The following is a 19,383-nucleotide window of genomic DNA, read 5'->3' as shown; positions in this document are numbered from 1 at the left end:
GCCAGCAGACGTTTGCAGAGTAAGGGACTCGAAAAGATGCTGCCTCCAGTGTCTCATCTTTTTAAGGATGCTGGGTATTATGATGATCTAATGGCAGACTAGAGCAAAACAGATCCTGACACTTTTCATTTCATGCTCTGGGGTGCTCACAATGCCGCCATCCATGCTTATCCAGAAGAAAGCCCACTAGAACGTAGGAGAGTGTCTATTTCCGGTGGGCCGGAATTTCATTAGCCTTGATGCCGGTATCAAGCCAGATCTATTAATCGATTTCCTGTTGCAGATGATAATTTATCCGAGCGTACCTCAAGGTCAGGGGGGAGAGCTCTAGACATACCTCCATGCACTGCACCAAAAGCCTTATTCAGACATATTCTTGCAGCAATAAACGCCTAAAAGAGAGCTGAAGAATGAGGATTAGAAGGGGGGTTTATCTTCAATATTTCAGAGAACCATCCAGCTTTAAAAAACTAGATATATTAAGCATCTTTCCTTAATAAACTCCAGGATGGAGTGATGCTGTTGGTGACTTGATGGCTTTAAAATCAGTCCCAAGTGTGGAAATCGGATCATTAACTCATTTACACGTGGCCAAAGCAGGACCTCCTCCCAGCTGGGCCCCAGCATTAAAAGTGAGATACGTCCCAGCTGCTAAATATTTAAACATTTAAAACTCCTGCATCTCGGTTTCCATTTGTAGTTTTACATCCTGTTTTGTACTGGTAAAATATTGCCCAAATGTTGTCCTGGCGGTTTGGAATACTTTTTTGACAAGGTTGTCTTTGGAATTCTTCTCGTCTTATCTACTTAAATATCCGAAACGTACTGTCACCCTTTCTGAGACCGGCAATCAATTTCCACTTCAAAACTTTAAATAAAATCTTTTATACAAACTTAATGCTTTGCACAGTCAACGGGAGGTTTAAAAAAACACTTGGAAACTGACACTTATTATCACTTATTTATTGTTCATACCGTGGCCTTTTAATTTGCTGCTGGCTTGTAGGTTCTGTCAGTGAATATACGAAGATTCACCCCCCTACGTAATGTAACAGCCAGTGCGCCGTTGCTACTGTTTATATGCCACGGTCCGTAAAAAATAAAAATGACAAATACAAAAGAAACACAGCAGGGGACTTTCAGTCTTGAACAGAGTTTGGGTTTGCATCTGGATGTGCTTCTGCCATGATTTACGGTAGAAAGCGTCCATGAAATCCTTCAAGTGGTGTCGGCGTGAGCGAGGAGAGTAGCCGCCTGGGTTTCGATTGCAGTGCTGGGCTCGGGCTGGGGGGAGGGTTGGGGGACCGGAGCAGCAGTTCTAGTTAACCCAGCCTGGGCCCACAGTTATAAATACCTGGGCGATGGGGATAGGAAAAAGGATTAGCTATATCCGGAAGGCAATGTGGCAGTAAACCGTTAAGGACAGAGCTGTGGGGATGCGCAGGGACACAAGGGCATGTCAACACGGGCAGCCCTTAATGCTCTTGATGCATTGGTCTGGGCCATTCTGAGCGAAGCCCAGCCTGCTGTCCGCGAGAGGCTTCCAGGCTCTCCCTGGGAGAGACGGCACAGCTCATCGACGTCCTGGCCGTCAAGTCCTGGTCCGAACCGAACTTGGCTCTGCCAGCAAAGCAATGAGCAGTTCCTGTCCACAATTCGTCCTGGGGCAGATTGCTTTCTGCATCCCATTCCAGCAGGCTGAGGCTGCATGCGCTACCCCCAGCGCTCTGTGATGCGTGTGTAGCCCTGGTACTGAGTGACGCTGGCCTCCATCGAGGAGGAGGGGCTGAGTGGCTGCTGCAGTGCGTGTGTCTGCAGGTTACTCAGGGGCTCGGTACTGCAAATTCGCTGAGCTTAGCTGTAGTCCCGGGCGTTATTTACACTGTAAATGCAAAACGCACAAGAAAAAAAAATGGATCCTTTATTAACAAAGGTGGGAAAACAATAAGTTGCTGCTATTGTGTACATGGAGAGCCCCAGGTGGAATGCACTCTTCTTGCAGTTGATCTGTTTAAAGTCCCGGCGTGCCGCGAGTGTGCGCAAGTGTGCGCGTGTGAGCGTGAGTGAGCGCAAGTCAGCCCTGGCATGAGAACTTCAGCGAGGGGAAATACCGGGGCATGGGCAGAGTCTTCCTACTGCGTGTTCAGGCAGCCATGACACCGAAACACAACAAACACGGGCATCAGAAGTATGACCACACACGTATAAATAAGGGGATCCCCCCTCTCAGGGTAGGAAGGCTTAGAGTCTTGACAACTTTGGCGCACGAGCCCATTTCTCGAGAGCCAGACTCCAGTGGGCTTTCTGGTTCTTTAAAGCATCATCACCCGCAGACCCTCGGAAAGGATTAAACTGGTCCGATTAGACTAAAGACCAGCAGAAGGAGAGTAAAGACTGGCCAGCACTGGGGCCCCCCAGGACGGGAGTCGTGCACCCCTGCTGAGCAGAGGGGAGCCCCTCCTTCAGTAGAAGAGGAACCCGGGGTGGCGTGAGGCCGGGAGGGCTCTGACCTCGCTCCGCACTGTAACCGGACCCTGGGGCGCTGAGCCGCGCTGACAGCGCCTGGAGCCCGCGAGAGCCGCCGAGAGGTGGGGGCTTAAAGGCAGGAAGCTGGAGCCCATGTGGAATGCACAAATGTGCCTGATGCGTGAGCTGTGACACAGATCTCTTTCATATCTGCGGCACTTGCCAGGTGACTACAGAACCCCTCTTTGTTTCAGTACCCAATAAAGAAGCACGGCCCGGCACCTGAAACAGCCCAGCTATGCCGCTTCTGACTTGCTGCCATTGGATCCCGGTGGGATCCTGCTGCTCCAATTAGTTTTGCTCACTAGTTACCCTGAAAAAAGAAGAAAATGAAGACTTGGCTTCTCTTAAGGGTACTCACAGCCAAACAACAGGAAACATAATCAGGACTCCCTAGTTAAAAAAAAACAAAAATATCTACACAACTGCACCCTACTGCAGTTCTTACCATAAATGTATTTACTCCGCAACACAATATGTATAATCAAAACCACAGGAAGTAAATTGCATTATTATGACAGGTCACATAGAGCAGATTTTATGTTTTAATTATGCTCAATTATTCACGATAGTTTAATTTGGCTGAAAACAAATCCTGATCATTTTGAGTACATTACCACCTCACTAAAATTTTGTATTCATACAATGTATGTTGATTAATTAAATTATTTTTCCTGGGGGAGAGTTGCCCATATTTCTTCGTCTGTGGTCTTTCCTTTACTGCAACATTCATCTGTATCCCCTGAGCAGTTCTGACAGCCGTGAACTCTGTTATCAGGAGCTGTTGCCTGAGTAGACAGGAGACTGAAACTGAGCATCTGGACAAGGCTGTCTGCCCAGAAAGCAATAAAACTGAAAAGAATTTCTCTTCATTTTTAAAGCTAGCTGTGTAAAACGGAAGGAGGCAGCAGATTTAAAGTCAATCGATAGCATACATCCAGGTTTATAAATTCATCACCCTGCCGGGGCCTAACTGAATTCACTCATGCGCTTGTCTGTGTCCAGACTGCACTTCAGGCGGCTGTGAGAGGGAGGTTAGTCTGAGCGAGACTCCATGAACAAGACAGTGAAAAGCACGCATGGAAAAGGTGTCTGAGGACGACTCGGGAAGATCAGGCCTGCAGTAAATGGAGTTTTAAACAAAGGATTAGGACACATAGTCAAACCCTAATCTTGCCCACTAATGTACTCGTGTATAAACATCTCGCTTCTGGCCCGCTCGCTTGCGTGTTTCGATTTTCTCATCCCTCTCTCTGCCTCATCCTCATCCACACAGCTCCCTGGCTCACCCTCTAGGGAGGGGGGTCTGTCGTTCTCTTCAGCCAGATGAGTTACCCCAATAAACCTGGCTGTCCAAATCGAGCCTCTTCTCCACCTTAATTAGGCTGATGGCAGAACTGCGGAATTAAGAAAAAGAAAGCCGTTTCCCACCACTGTAAAAGTGCTTCAGTGTGGAGAAAGGCAAGTGGCTTAAAGTCCACGCAGAGAACTCGTTGACAGCGCCTGTTTTAGAAGGCTCTGAGCTCCCTGACATTTGTCCCCCTGAGCCACTGCCTTCCCGATGTGACTAGAGCACTTTCAGCGGAGACTGGCGTTGCCTGCCAACATGCTCTGCTTAATATCTTGCTGTAATGTGACATGTAGGTCTCTCATATTCTGACTAAATGGATGGACACAGGCCCATCATTGCTTACCAGGGGTCTGGCTTTTTTAATTGTAGTAGCTTATATTAAGTGAATATCAGTTGTTATCATGTAAGAAGTTAAAGAAAAGCACTTTCCTTTCCTCCTCAGACTATGTAAAATAGAAATATAAAATTATCTAACTATATACAGTATATACACAAGAACATCGTGTGATTGCTATTTAATTACAGTAGATCAGGATGGGGATGTGGGCAGCCTTCGTTCTGGAGAATCACAGGCCACTAGAATAGGGGTGGCCGCAGTTACCCAGCTCACCGGATCAAAATAGCTGCTTGTGAATTGTGATCGAGCTCTATAAAAGCTACAGGCCTGTGGCTCTCCAGGTATTGGGCTGGCCACTCCTGCAATACATAAAAATCACAGTTCTGATTATAAAAAAAAATGACAGAAAAGTCAGTAGTTTGTGTTTAAAGTCCCACGACGAATCCTTTGAAAGGAAAAGTCCCACTGGGGCATGGGGTTTAACAGACATTTGGAACCTGCCTCAAAGTGTTCCCTAACCCGGGACGGCTCTGAGACAAAGGAAAAAGAGCTGTGAGTAACATTCTTCATGGCATGTTTGCCTGGAGACTGTGTGTCCTTTTGCTTTACTCAGGAGACAACCATCCTTCCACAGTGAAAGCAGCCTAAAATAATAGAGGAAATTTTAGGAAACAAAACTCAGTACGGTTCAAGTCCTTTGATGGCTAGGCACAGATCCAACCAGAGTGCTAAAAAAGCTGCTACTGAAAATTTCTCTCCGTGGGGAGGATGTGAAGCTCGTTTTCTGGGCTCTGGTCTTTTCAAATGAATTGAAAAGATGCACCTGAATCACGTTACAGCTGCTATTCGGCCTGCGATCAGTCTTCGATCTTTTCGCATTCATGAAATAATTAAGGCATGGAAAACGGTAGAGACCAAGTTTGCCTACTGTTGACTGTAACCACTGTGCTGATCTGTACAGAAAAGCAGGCTGCGGGGTTTAATGGTTGACTGACAGATCGATTGCCTTTATCGCTACAGCACCTTATTCTGTCAGATAACCCCGATGCTGCATCGAAGGGAGAGATTGTTCAATAAGCGATGTACAGAATTTTATTACATGCCAACTTTGTACACTTCCTAATAAAGGTCATGAGAGTAAACCCCGTGTGTAGTGCTTGTCTGTCTCTACCACCCCCGTCTCTGTCTCTTTCGCAAACTCAAGTCACCTTTCCAGGAACGACTGGTCCTTTCCAGTACTGGCACACCTCTTGAGTGACACAACGCAAACATACACATAGAATATTAATAGCTAACATATACTGTAACAAATACACCCTCCCTCCCATCATTCTCAATAATTTACAGTGGAACCTCCGCGTGCGATCTGCTGCCCAGCACTCTGCCTCTTCACATTTACAGTAAGAGTGAAGCATAAGATCCTGGTGTGAAGTGGCAACACACTGGCCCTCTGGCAACGACAGTCGAGAGTCCTACGGGAGAGCTGTCGTCGTCTCATCGACTCCTTGACTCACCAGTGTTTTCTTCCCTTCATCCGGTGTATCTGGGAGGAACAACAACAACGACGTGCCCGTCTCTCTCTGCCTGCTGCCTCTTTGTCCACTTCTCAAGCATTTTACTTCCCAAACTACAAGGCTCGCTGAATCTTTTACTCCCATTCGGTCTGGTACCAAGCAAACCCAACGCAGGGCATGATCAAACAGTAGTGAAAAATGAAAATAGGACTAATGTATATTGACACACCTTAGCCACTCGGTTTCTGCCTCTCTCTCTCCTGAGTTCTAGCCTTGTCTCTCTCTGTCTGACTCCGTGTACCTCTCTCTCTGCCCCTGGAATGGGATCCGGTCTTTCTGCAGGGTCGCCCTGCCTGTAGCTGCAGTGTGGAGTACTGTGTGGGGGGCTGCTGTGCACAGGTGGGTCACATTCCAGCTCCCCCTCCTCTCCTGGCGCCTACAAGGATGGGAAAGAGAGAAGGGATTTGGGTGAGGGCTTCAGTGCACACAGCCTGTCCTACTGGGCTCCCCATCTCCAGCGCTAGATGCCAGCCAGCCACGTCTGGCCCAGGGTCAGTTGTCTTGTCATCCCAGCAGCTAGCACGCCACGTGCTGGCGCCACGTCTGAATGCCAAATCTCGTTTGCACAGCAGACCCGTAAAAGAGCAATTACACTTGAGAGCTCGATGCCTTAAACTGGAACAGCAAGTGCTGATTCAGTGACGCTGCTAATGGGCATGTCTTTACAGCAGCGTGTCAGTGTTGCCACCCAACTTCTCCCCACTGTAGTGAGCCACTATTGAGACACACATCACCCCAGTGTACTTTTTCATGCTCATATTAGTACTGACACTGCTATCCAGAGTAACATACTTCTCTAACCATCTATGCAGCAGGGCACTTCATCGCCACGTTTTGAGTAGAGCACAACTGCAACATCCCACCTGGATTTCAACCCAGCACCTACTACTTACAAGACCACAGCCCTGGCCACCACCTCACACTGATCCTACACCATCCCAAGACAATACATCAATACTAATATTGGAGGGAGAGGCTGGGAATTCAATGAGGGTTATTAATACTGCAGCAGGACTTGGCAACTCTCCATGATACGTCCGGGAGGTATGTTATTGGGAAACCCTATAAAAGACGCAGGATTGTCATTTCACCTGAGAGAAAAGGCACACACACACACCCAGACGCACAGTCTGTGACCTGGGCACAGCCTCCATCTGCAAAGTTCAGTGTCTCTCCACCACGGAAGATGCTCACTGACTTGATGTTTCAATGCAGGAGTGTGCATCTTAAAGATCAGCCGTAGCAAATATGGAGCAGTATGTTGGACATTAGTGGGGCATTGTTCGCACAGTGTCCTGGCTTATTTTCACTCAAAAGAGCTCTGGAATCCACATTCCCCGTGCCAGCTGTGTGAGTGTGTGTGTGTGGTACAGAGAGGGCTCCGGTTAGTGTGCCGAATGCTCTCTGGACAGAACCGCACAGCAGCCCTGGGCTCTGAACTGCACCTTTACCAACACGGGGCGATACCAGTCTGGACACCTGGCCTCAGGTGGATCTGGAGCTTACAGTCCAGGGAGCACCGTCCTCAGAGCCTGTAAGTGCCAGCTCCCCTCCAGCCTGCCTGCCTGCTCTGTGCTGCAGTCTGCCCCCCCCTCTTCCTGTACCACACAGTGCTGAATCAGCACCGAGATGAAAGAGAGATGAAGCTGGCGAACCCCTGACCCAGTTTCTGTCGCAGGGCCGCGGGCTCTCCCCCTCCCCCTCCTCCTCCTCCCACCGCCCTGTCCCATCCCGTCCCATCCTGTCCCCCGCTCCGGTACTGCAGATCCGCCTCCTGCTCCGGACACCCGTCCCCTGGAGCGACAGGGCTAACGGATCAGCACTGCGCACGGCTGACAGGAACCCTCAGAGAAAAGCACTGGATCAGCATCAAGAAGACACGCAGCCTCGCTCCCGGAACTGGCAAATAACGAGCATTTAATTGTCTGCGCAGGTACTTCCAGAGAGCTGGTGATGCGTGCTGACACCCCGAGAACACTGCACCACACACACAAACACAGGCTGAGACCTACCCAGAGAAGAGTGGCTGTATCAGTCAATAATTAGAAAACATTAACCGGTAGCTGACAGTATAAAAGCTTAAATGGAACAATAGGGGCCGTTGCTACTTTATGCATTTCTAGGGAGCTCCACATCAGGCCAGGCTGAGCCTACAGAAGTAATCCAGCAGGTGAGGAGGCATTCCGTCAATCCCCCAGCGAGCTCTGTTTCGAACCGGCAGGGGCCGGCGCGCACCTGCCGGCATCGCGGGCACTGCGGCCGACCACCAGCAGAGGGCGCCGTGGGCTCGGAATTCTCTCAAATCCGCAAGAACTTAATCACAAGACCTTACGACACTTCTTGTGTTCGAAGGAGGGGAGTCTTTTCCAAAGCTTTATATCTTTCTCAAAAGGAAAAAAAAATGCTTTTCGTGATCCTATAATTAGCGCTAATTAGTTGTCCTATTATTTTCTATTTTATGTTTAGGTCTATCTCGACACAGTGTGCAAACACCAAGCACAGTAAAAAGGTAATAAACAAGAAATTAATCAAGACAATCATTCTGCTTTCAAAATAATTAAACAAGACAGCAGATGGGAGAACAGGAGGCTAAGGTCAGAAAGGGTTTATAAGAAGCTTGTCATTGTGACCAAAGCCTAGTGGTTACGTTTACTTAATTAAGGAAATTATGACAGTTAGATTAATGAAGTGGCGTAAGAGTTGGACAGAATTCAACTGCAGGACTGAGTTGATCACCTCTAATTCAATAAAAATGTGGCCTGGCTTGTCTCACAGTCAGACAGCCAGAGATCATATGACGAGGCTTCCATTGTCTGCAGGAGGAATGTAAATAATTTTGGCCTCCATGGAAACCCTCCACACTGGGGGGTCAGGCTGCTTTGTCCCTTTTTCTCTCGGCAACAACATGACTGTCTGTAACCTTGGGAAATCACCAGGGCGACTAGAATAACCCAGGGGAGGGGAGGGATGATCTTGGCTGGGGTATCTGAGCTGAATTGCAAGCAACTTCTCTCTGTGCAAGTACTTGTGTAGAGAGAGACGGTCGAAACAATACCTGTATAAGAGAACAGCACTGTGACGACTGCACTGATCTCACACACATACACAGGTTTTCTACGACGACTGATGTGTGCACTGATCTCACACAGGTCTTCTGCAGCACTGTGAAGACTGGCAGTGCACTGATCTTACACAGGTCTTCTGTGAAGACTGACGGTGCACTGATCTCACACAGGTCTTCTATGAAGACTGACAGTGCACTGATCTTACACAGGTCTTCTGTGAAGACTGACGGTGCACTGATCTCACACAAGTCTTCTGTGAAGACTGACAGTGCACTGATCTCACACAGGTCTTCTGCAGCATTGTGACGACTGGCAGTGCACTGATCTCACACAGGCCTTCTGTGACGACTGGCAGTGCACTGATTTCACACAGGTCTTCTGCAGCACAGTGATGGCTGACGGTGCACTGGTCTCCCACAGGTCTTCTGTGATGAGTGACCGTGCACTGATCTGGTGCACAGGTCACAGGTCTGGGCATTTGCACAGCCTGAGGCATGGAAACAGAGGCTGACAAAAGGAGGGGGTTACTGGGGCAACCCATTTCTAGACATACTACCATGCTGGCATTACTGAATAGTAGAAAGTTATACACAGAAGGGGACCCCTTTCATCCACTGCAGACCAGCTGCAGAAATTAACTTCATCAGTTTAACTAAGGAGGGCCGGGGGTTAAGGGAGGCCAGACAGTTCAAACCCAAAGTGGAAAAGTGGAATTTAACAGCACCGTACTTCATTACTGAGCAAGCAGTCAGGGCCTCAGGATAACACCTCAGCCAACGGCACGCTGTCCCCCATCACCATACTGGGACACTGGTATGGGAGTTCTGATCCAGAGGGAAAACTACTGGTCCACCAACTGGTCTATCGGCTGCAGTTGGATTTTCCTTGGAATCGTTCTCCTATTCCGGTACTGACCAGGCGCCCTGGCCTAGCTCGGCTCCCGAGATCTGACCAGATCAGGCAACAAGGTGGTAACGACAACCATCAGTAAAAATGAATGTAATAATTTACAGTATAGGAATGACTCATATACAAAATGCATCAATGTACACACAATTTGAAGCGTTAGACCAGCTAAAATATAACAGCACACACCACATCTCAAACACATCTGAGAAATATGGCTATCCCAACGCCCAAATATACATTCACACTGGAATATAGAACAAGTTCAGAAAAACGCAACATACCAGTTCTACAGTTTGCAGAATAGAAAAGGCAGATTATTTGAATAATAAAGTAGCCAAACAAGTAACCGATTTCTCCCGACAGTAATGGAGAATTAGAATGTGCATTGTTCATGCTGCCATTTTTAGTTGTAAAAACATTTTGTACAGCTACGGGGAGGAAAGTAAAAAAAGACCCTAGTGCCTATCGATACACAGATACAGGTAGTTTCGGTTACATGAAGTCTTTTACGTACCGTATTTGAAATCCATACTTCGGAAACGCCGAGATATTAGCCTTCTGAAACTAACACAGTAATATTACGTCTCTGTATAGTAATATATCGACTAAACAAAAACGCCTGATATTTTAATTAAATGGCAATGCTTACCTTCTGCACCTTTTTTGCTGTCATGAAAAATTGAACGAATACACATACCTTCACAGCAGGATGTAAACCCTTTCCCGTTAACGTTTTGTGCGCTATCGACGACATCTTTGTAATAAGGCACTAAGAATTCTGTGTGGGCCTGTTAAGGTCATAATTCATCAATTAAAATAAATAACCACTGCTTACAGAAATCGATCAGCCACATTCTCCTTGTTGTCACATTCCCATTGTGACAAACTACCTCCGTCGTGAGAAGATATTTTGTGTTTTGCAATTCCAAATGTTTCATCTTAAAATACTTTGGCGTGTGTTCTACTCCTCAGAACGCCTGTATTAAAATCACACAGTTACACAGACAGAAACCAGAAGCTACTTTGAGAGTTGCCAAGGACAGGGGGGTGCAAGTGTCTTAATCGAGTTGTAAAATTTGATTTCTTGGAATCTGTAAAGGAACAGCTCACTAAACCCGTGGGATGACCGAGACGCTTGTCCTGTGTAATGGACTACTGCGTGTAACTTTCCTAAGCACTGGTAGTATTGCCAAGCAGTGTCGCTTTTGTTGTGAAAGGTGGAGGAAGTCCTGTACATCACGGAGGCAGGACGATCGTGAGCAGTGTCCGAGAACGGGGCCAGCGTGTCGTGACGCTCCTGGACTCAGACCGCAAGCTGCCTGGCCAGCTTTCCCAGCAGTCTGAAACTATCAGATTTAAAAACCCCTTTTATTATTACGACAATGCATCTTTTGAAACACCCTACCGAAAACTTCTGTGCTTTCTGCGGACCGTGTTGGTAACAGAATTTGAGTCTTCAGTTTCCTTGAAGGGGCGTGTAGGGGGTTGTGATTCGGCAGCGCAGAAGTGGAGTATTCCCGCGGTCCCGTGGTGCAGTAAAGGTAAGGAGAGTTTCGGAAGTGTATTTCTTAACTGGAAAAGAGATACCCTAGCGACTGTGTCCCCAAAGCTTTTAAACCAACGGCCTTCATTCCGTCAAAGAAGTGTAGACTTGTTCTTAACAATGATAGCAAATGATAAAAAAGTTAACGTTGTTGTATCACCAGACCACAGTATCGCCTGGCTCGATTCTGATAAATTTCTATAATTATCCTTTCATGGTTTTCATCAGTAATTCATCATCGTGTAATATATCTCATTTTAAAACGTCAGTGTCATTCGTCCTTGCAAATTAATATTCTAATTTGTGGAAGGCAAGTGCTGTGGAGTATGTTCATATACAAGAAAAGTTTGTGGAATTGTGCACTGTAATCGACGTGGCTAAAAAAAACAAATCTTGTGCCACAATCTTGTGTCACAATCTTTCACATCTTGTGCCATGTTCTGAAAAAAAGTTTCCAGAAAGTTTTTTGGAATACAGTGAGCCACATTAAGTATTTATCCATGTTTGTGTTGCTTGCAAAATTAAAACGAAATGTTCGGTTTACGTTTATATATATAATTTGCACTTACGGATTCCGCGTCTAGCTTCACAGAAGCTCAGGGTCTCTCGGGTTAGTTTGGGGTGCATCGATATTCAGATCGCCACTCAGCAGCGCCCCCCGAAGTTTGGGTTCTGCAGTTCATTTGTTTTCTGTTTCAAATGAGATCTCGGATCTCTGCCTGTCGTGTGGAGATGTCCAGCGTTTTTCGCTGCAGTTTCGCAGTGATTTTCCTGCGCAGTAGTGCCGCATACCTGCATTGCGAGAGTTTGATAGGATCAGTGAAGGCTAAAGTCAGTCCCAGCGGCGAAAACTCTTCCTGACTACCAAGACCGAGACACCTTTCAGAGCAGATAGTTTGAACGGGACCTGGAAGATGTCACATAATAATTCATAAAATCATTTAATATTCTTATTGATGGACTGGCGTCCTGTCCAGTGTGTATCCAACCTTGTGCTCGTTGCTTGCAGGGATAGGCTTCGGCTCCCCCTTGTGCCTGAATTGCATAAAGCTGTTTAAAAAACAGATGGATGGCTATAAACTGTGCATCAAATAGAATCTGAATACACTTTGGTGACTTAAAAGTGTGCCTGTACGTTTGTAATGTAAAATATTTCTGCCAATACAGAGAATCTGACAAAGAGTTCCATTGCTAAGCAGCTGGATCATCTGCAGGTCTTCCATGTGTATCATAACCTCATTTCAGGATAACACTCATCTGTGCAAAAAAGAAAAGAGTCAGAGCTGTAGTATCCAGTGTCTAATGTGATGCCAGAGTCTGCAGATGAGAAAACCAGCAGTAACCCAAACTCTGTTTTCCTGTATGTGTGCCTTTCCTTCACACAAACAACTCTGTGCAACCTGGACTGAAAAAGAGTTGAACACCTGATAGCGCTCATCTTGTAGGAAGAGGAAGAGTAAAATATTCTTTTAATCTGTCCTGGGTGAGTTGATTGAGAGCTAGCAGGAGCAGATATTCATTTGGAAAAACATAAATGTTTTTTTTTTAAAGAAAAGACATTGTGTTTGTTAAAAAGATGATAATTGGTGTTGATTTACATAATATTAAGCCCGTCCTTAGTTATGTTGGTCTGTCCCTCCCAGACTTTTGAAAGAAAGCCTGTTTCTGTGTCTCTACCTGTCTGAATGGCTTAGAAAGCATCCAGGGAGGACTGGCCAAAGATCCTGGCAGGGTTTGACAATCAGCAGAGCGAGAAGGGAGGTGGACGAGGACGTTCTGTGAACTGCAGTCTCCATGCCCCCTTGTCACGGGTGTCGGAAAGGACGAACCGTAGAATGGCAGGAGAGCAATTAGACCGAGACGGGGGTTAGCCCAGGCTCAGCTGTTCAGGAAATGCCGTATAGAAACCTATGCCCTCAGGTAGCGGACGTGGGGCCACCTGGTGCTAGGCGGGTCTCAGGACATCTAAACGTCAATGCTGAGCCAGGGCAGAGTGCAAGACCCGGAAATATATAGCCCCAGAGAGAGAGAGAAACACCGGAAGGACAGCAAATAACCGGAAATGAGAGACAACACAGAGAAGGAGCGCCCTCTGGCTGCAGAGGGCGGGACACCCCTCAGAACACGATGGAGTGCCTTTCCTCTTTGTGTTGCAGAATCATGCCTTTCAGGCACCTGACTTCTTCTTTCAGTGGGCACTGTGGGTAGATATCAGGTTCCCACAGGGGCGCCAGGTGTTCGCTGGGCTCTCACCGAAGGCTCAGGTGTTATTGCGCTGGGCATGTATAGGGGGCGGCCGTGCACATGGGGGAGCGCTGAGAAAGGTGGGCCAAGCCCTCACTGCTGCTTTAATCGCTGGTGGCGGGGAGTCGGGGATGCCCCATGTTCAAGACTCACAGCTGGGCCTGGCTCAGCTAAAACCACACACACGTGCAGAGCCTCAGACTCCCATTTCCAGCGGAATATTTCATGTTACTTATGAAATGCAATCAGCAAAAAGCAACCTCTCGCACGTTTCTGAGCTGGAAACAGTGAACAGTTCAAATGAAGAGCTGAGTTGTGGAGCTGTGCTGGTCAGAACAAAACACTTCCTTTTATTGTCCCAGATGGGGACTTTAGGTAGGTAAAAGACGTAGCGCGATATACAATACACATAACACAACCAGATCCCATTGGCACATATGGAACTGGCATGTATGATGAAAAAGAAGACTATATAAATAAAGTAAATATCCAATTGGTTGTGAACAGCTCCTGCTGGGAGTTGCCGCCCACTCTCCCCCTCTGTCCCCTGCCGGCGACGATGCGCGGGCTGGACGAGGAGTGGCGCGAGGCCCGGCGCGGCGAGGCCAGGCTGGCGCAGGGGCTGCAGCGGCTGGAGGCGGCCCGGCTCTACCACGTCAACAGCCTGCTGAGAGAGCAGCGCAGGCTGCAGAGGGACCTGGGCGCCCTGAGGCACGGTGAGGACAGGCTCCGCCTGGCCGCCGCCCCCCGGGTACGACTCCGCGGAGGGGCTGGTCGTGGACTGCAGTGACACGCGCTTTTGACCTCAGGTAACTCCTGGAGAAAGATGGTTCCCAGCCTGGGGTCACGACCTCACGACCCACTTCCTGTCGCTGATCGCCCAGTGCCGCCTTACAAGAGAGCCTTCCTACCCACAATCCCCCAGGGTGGCAAAGAACCGAACAGTTTGAGGTGAGCGGAGGGTGATCTATTGAAGTCAGTGACCCCTTTCAACCCAATTAATCCAGTTTTGTGATTGTGTGCCTCTGTATGTGTGCTGTTTCACATTCATATAAATCTTGTATTAATCTCTTTATATATCTGTGCATTTCTGTTTTGTTCTTTGCGTGACAGTTTGTGTTTGTGTGCTTCTGTGTGAACATCAGTTTCTGGTAGTGCGGGATCACCTACATATTTCAGTCCGCTTGTACTCATGTTAGCATGGTTTCAAAATTGGCTCTTATTGCTATCAATCCATGCCGTTGGTTTGACAAGGACATTTCTTAACCTGCACTTGTCAGTTTATAGTCTGTGGCAGTGCTAGCAATTTCATGGTGACAAGCGATTTTTAACAGGGCAAAGATGTTGGCTTGCTGATATTTTTCAGCTAGTTGCTCAACTAAAAATAGAAATTAAATGTCACCACTGGACACAAGAAATATAAACAGTTTCTGCCTTTCTCTCTGCAGTATTTTTCTCAGTGATAGATCAGACAGTTTTCTTATTAGCAATAAATGCTAATTGCAAACCTACCCTTAGATCTGCATGAAATAATTTGTGAGTGACACCAGAAAGTGAAAGAAAGCATGACTGCGCGATGCACAGAAGCTGACATTGCAGAATTAATCTGTCCCTCAGTCAGCCATTCCTACCCCTCTCTGTAAACTCAGTCCGGGCAGTGAGTTGGCTGTTGCACAGAGATGTCGTTCACATGAGTGTGCTCCTGAGTGCCCTAACGGGTCTGTGGAGGGAGTCGGTCTTGCCCCTGTCTCTCAGCTCACTGACTCCGATAATTAAGCAGCACCCTGAGCTGTGGCTCCTGGCCCCTGGATGTGATTCTCGCTTTCCTGCGCGGCTCGGCGTTAATGTGCTCCAACACTATCAACCTCCCCTCCCTCCTACACTCTCCCTTCCTCGGCGGCTCACTGCTGTGGCTCAGATTCGAACAGGTCAGGGCAGCGTGACTGTCTTCGGCTTACAAGCAGGCGCGTGGCCGCTGGTGAAAACGCCTGCGAGACTCTGCAATACGGAGACAGGGTTGGCACATTTTACGTAGGTAGTCCGTGTTTACCACCAAAAATCAAGACATAATACCGGCGCTCTGTGTTTTGTCTGGTGCAGAGAAAGGCTACGACCAGAGCACTCTCTCTCTGCCTTGTCTTTTCCCTCTGTCTCTGGTGTCAGTTAAATATTAACGGTGCCTCTCTGTTACCCGGTTGGCATCCAGCTGGGCTTTCCACCCCATGCCCGTTAACTACAGGGCTCCGAGTCGTCAACCAGAGCTAAAGACTTTCTGCTTCCTGAAGCGTTCGTTGCTGTCTTTTGTCTTCCTCCCAGTAGGTCCCAGAAGGCCCTTCCTCTGCGGACAGAGGGCCCTGCCCTGGGCTTGCAGGCCCGGGTTCGGGAGTTCGTGGCTGGGGGGAGCCACAGGGGGTCGCTGGGCGAGAGCTCCGCAGCCCCGCTCTGCCTGCCAGACGTCAGAGCACAGACAGCGGCTCGGCTGAGCAGCTCCGCTCGGGGGGAGGGGGAGCAGGAGCCCCCCCCGGCCCCAGACCCCGAAGCCTTGGCCCCCGACGGGCGACTCCGCACGGTTTACACCCTGCCCAGCTTCCCGCAGGCGCTGTCCGAGGCCCGCAAGGCCCGCTACCTCCGGCACCGCGGGCAGCCCGAGTGTGAGCGCGAGCTCTCCCTGCGCGAGATCTTCGCACGCCCCGTCCCAGGCGGCAAGGCTGCTGCACGCTCGGACCCTTGAACCCCCCGTCTCCTGGCTGACCCCTGACCCTTGACCATTAACCCCTGACCCCTGACACAGGCCAGAGCTAAACAATCCAGGGCCCTGTGACCCTGGTGTCTGCTGGTTTTTGTGCCAGTTAAGGTCTTGATTATTTAATTGCACCCTTCATCAAACTAATAATTGGACCAATCAGACTTTTGAATCGTTTTCAGCTGTGAGAGATGTGAAAGTTGCCTACCCACACAAATAAGTAAACTGAGTCCAGCTGGACCTAGAAGCAGCAGACACTGGCGTCAAGAGGACCAGTACTAGAGAGCCTTTATAGCCAGCAGCCATATCACCCTGCAACTCACAACTGGCAACCAGCTGTAGCTCAGCAGTGGGAGCCTGGCCAGACTCCTGGGAAAAACGAAGGTTACTGCAGGAGGAGGTGTTAGTGGGGCCAGTAGGGGGTGCTCACTCTACAGCCTGTTTGAGTCCTAATACCCTAGTTGATGGAGACACTATACTGTAAAAAGGTGCCGTCCTTCGGATGAGACGTAAAAACCGAGGTCCTGACTCTCTGTGGTCGTTAAAAATTCCAGGGCGTTTCTCGAAAAGAGTAGGGGTGTAATCCCGGCATCCTGGCCAAATTTACCATTGGCCTAATTTACCATTGGCCTTTACCAATCATGGCCTCCTAATAATCCCAGTCTATGAATTGGCTTCTGTACTCTGTTCTTCTCCCAGCTGATAGCTGATGTGTGGTGAGCAGACTGATGACCATCCAGGTGGGGCTGCACATTGGTGGTGGTGGAGGGGAGTCCCCATTGCCTGTAAAGTGCTTTGAGAGGAGTGTCCAGTAAAGCGCTATATAAGTGTACAGATGATGATGATAGTAATAATATCTTTGGCTCATCTGTTTAGCCAGTTAGACACCAGTCCCTCTCTCCCCTCGATGGCTCAGTCCTCTCCCACTGTTCCCTGGGCACAGGATTCTCTGCGCCGACTCACACAGCCTCTCCTTGTTACGAGTCAGTAGTGAGGACCCCATGCAGAAACCCAGGGCGATTTCCAGAAGTATGGTTGATAGAACAGTCCAAGGTCTGAAAGCCGAGGGTTGACAAGCCGGTGCAAGAGTACAAAACCAGAACCGATGCCATAAGCCGTAAGGAAGACGAGAGTCGAAACCAAAGCGAGAATCAAAGTACCAAAACCAAAACACCAGGAGACGTAGTCAAAAAACAAACCAGGATCAGGAAGCCAAAAACCAAGTAGAAAGTAACCGCAAGAATGGGAGTAGCTCTAGCCAGGAAGAACCTCAATACTGAGTGCAGGGCAGACTGTGAAGCAGCATTAAATAAACTGGGATAAATTGGCTAATTGGAATGCAAGGTGGAATGCCGAGCCCTCTGGGGGCTAGCGTAACGCTCCTGTGCTGCACTGAGAACCTGAATTGCTATATTGTCCTGTTCTACAGCCATGAAAGAAAATGGGCTGTTTTTTTATTTTGGGCAAAATTCTTCAATGGAGCAGAGTGGGCTGGGTGCAGATTGATGCCATTTTAACTCTAATTAATAAGCCAGATAGAATATTGTAATGTGGTACCAATGCCTCATGCCTGGTTTTAATGACTTCAGTCACCTGGACTGTCTGAAAGCAGCTAGAAATGTATACGTTTTTTATACACTAAACTGAGCATCAAAAGAAACTTAGTTTTTTCTAGAATTCTATTCCCAAATGCATCTTTTTGGATAAATCCAATTTTGTAAATTGACAAAATGCTTTTGACGTCATTTTGACCAATGGACCGAAACGCACACGGGTGACTTGGACTGTTTAATTAGCAAGTGACGTCAGCTCGTCATGAGTGAGTTCATCGGACACTGGCGATGCAGGGAGTTATCCTCTTCAGTGTCAAGCCTGGCGGAAAAGAAGAAAGTACAACACAGAAGGGAACAAGTATTCACTGCTTGTCAAGAGACAGTGCCTTCAGTTTCTTGAAGCAACATCTCGGGTGCACTCGCCTGCAGTCCCTTATAGAAATGAAGCAGGGCTCTGTGTGGACACCCTGCTGGCCACCAGGGAGTGAGGCACAGGGGCGGAACGATTCCCCAATTGTGTACAACCGAGCACTTGATGGGGCGGTCAAGGTCCGACGGTCTGGACAGGAGGGTCTAGTTGTAGTCCAGCCCTTCCTGTGGGCTCCTCCTGACACCACAGCCTTCCAGGAGGTCGGCGCCCACCCTCGTGGTGCTCGTTTTTTGCAAGACGAGAACGTGACAGTTGTGCTGCAGGCGTCCTACTTGGCAGACCTGAGCCCCACTGAACATTTGTGGGGTGAGCTGGGGTGCTGTGTGGCTTCTAAGACTCCGAGACCAGTGAGCAGGCATGAAGAAGCCCAGTTTAAGGCGGGTTGATTTTCCTGTGGCAGTACCCACGAGGTAAGCTGCTAGCTTGTGCCTTTCCCAGAACAGCCCCTTGATCACACCTGTTAATCAACAAAAGGAATTTACCTGTGTCACATCCATCAATCTGCTACCAAGACGGCTTTCACCTGCTTACTTTGTAAGTTTATCACATCCCCAAGTGTAAGACTCTTTGATGCTCTGTATGTTTTTTTAAATGAAATTTAATTCAGGGATTTTAACTGTTTAAATTTGGCTAACTTATTTTGTTGCATTTCGATGTTATTAAAACTGCATTAATACAATATTTAAAGAATGGAGTCCAGAGGCATGGCTTTTAGGTTAGATTTGTCCATATTGCTGCAATCAGGGATCCTGGAGAGCCCCCAAACCAGGCACTCTTAGAGTTTTTACCTGTTGGGAGCACTTGAGCAATATTAATTATTTAAGCAGTTGTGCTGGTTAGTTAACAAAACTGTGGACCATAGAGACTGAAGGACACTCAGAGTTGGGTCACATGATCACTAAATTACTTGATTTAAGTGAACACCTGCCTTATTGATCACGGTGAAATTATTCCCAATCTGTGGTAAAAGAAGCAGCCTTATTTAAAACCTGCTGGATCGGGGCTCCCCAAGGTCGGGTGTGGACACTTCTGTTGTTACTGGGAGGATGAGGATGAGGATGAGGATGATTCAAAGTACTTAATAACAATTCCATAATATTCAATAAAA

General features: G+C 48.1%; 1 protein-coding gene and 1 long non-coding RNA gene across 3 annotated transcripts; one reads left to right on the top strand and one right to left on the bottom strand.

The window, feature by feature from the left end:
* Nucleotides 1-869: 869 nt before the first annotated feature.
* On the bottom strand, nucleotides 870-12,161 carry LOC138241257 (uncharacterized). The gene is made up of 2 exons (XR_011190456.1): nucleotides 11,875-12,161; nucleotides 870-6,164 (listed from the first exon to the last, which is right to left on the bottom strand). It is a non-coding gene; the product is annotated as an uncharacterized lncRNA (long non-coding RNA).
* On the top strand, nucleotides 10,842-18,900 carry LOC102683668 (coiled-coil domain-containing protein 190). Of its 2 annotated transcripts, none has more exons than XM_015356594.2 (4): nucleotides 10,842-11,303; nucleotides 14,057-14,265; nucleotides 14,359-14,500; nucleotides 15,869-18,900. In XM_015356594.2, the coding sequence occupies exons 2-4, from the start codon at nucleotides 14,109-14,111 to the stop codon at nucleotides 16,278-16,280; spliced, it is 711 nt and encodes a 236-aa protein (XP_015212080.1). In that variant the 5' UTR covers nucleotides 10,842-11,303; nucleotides 14,057-14,108; the 3' UTR covers nucleotides 16,281-18,900. The 2 variants fall into 2 exon arrangements, with proteins under 2 accessions (XP_015212080.1, XP_015212079.1); XM_015356593.2 differs by having other exon boundaries at nucleotides 10,843-11,303; nucleotides 15,866-18,900.
* The last annotated feature ends 483 nt before the right edge of the window (nucleotides 18,901-19,383 follow it).

Source organism: Lepisosteus oculatus, chromosome 9 (assembly GCF_040954835.1).
Source record: "Lepisosteus oculatus isolate fLepOcu1 chromosome 9, fLepOcu1.hap2, whole genome shotgun sequence".
Classification (NCBI taxonomy): Eukaryota; Metazoa; Chordata; class Actinopteri; order Semionotiformes; family Lepisosteidae; genus Lepisosteus; species Lepisosteus oculatus.
Note: the sequence above shows the minus strand (reverse complement) of the source record. Positions and strands in the feature narration are given on the sequence as shown.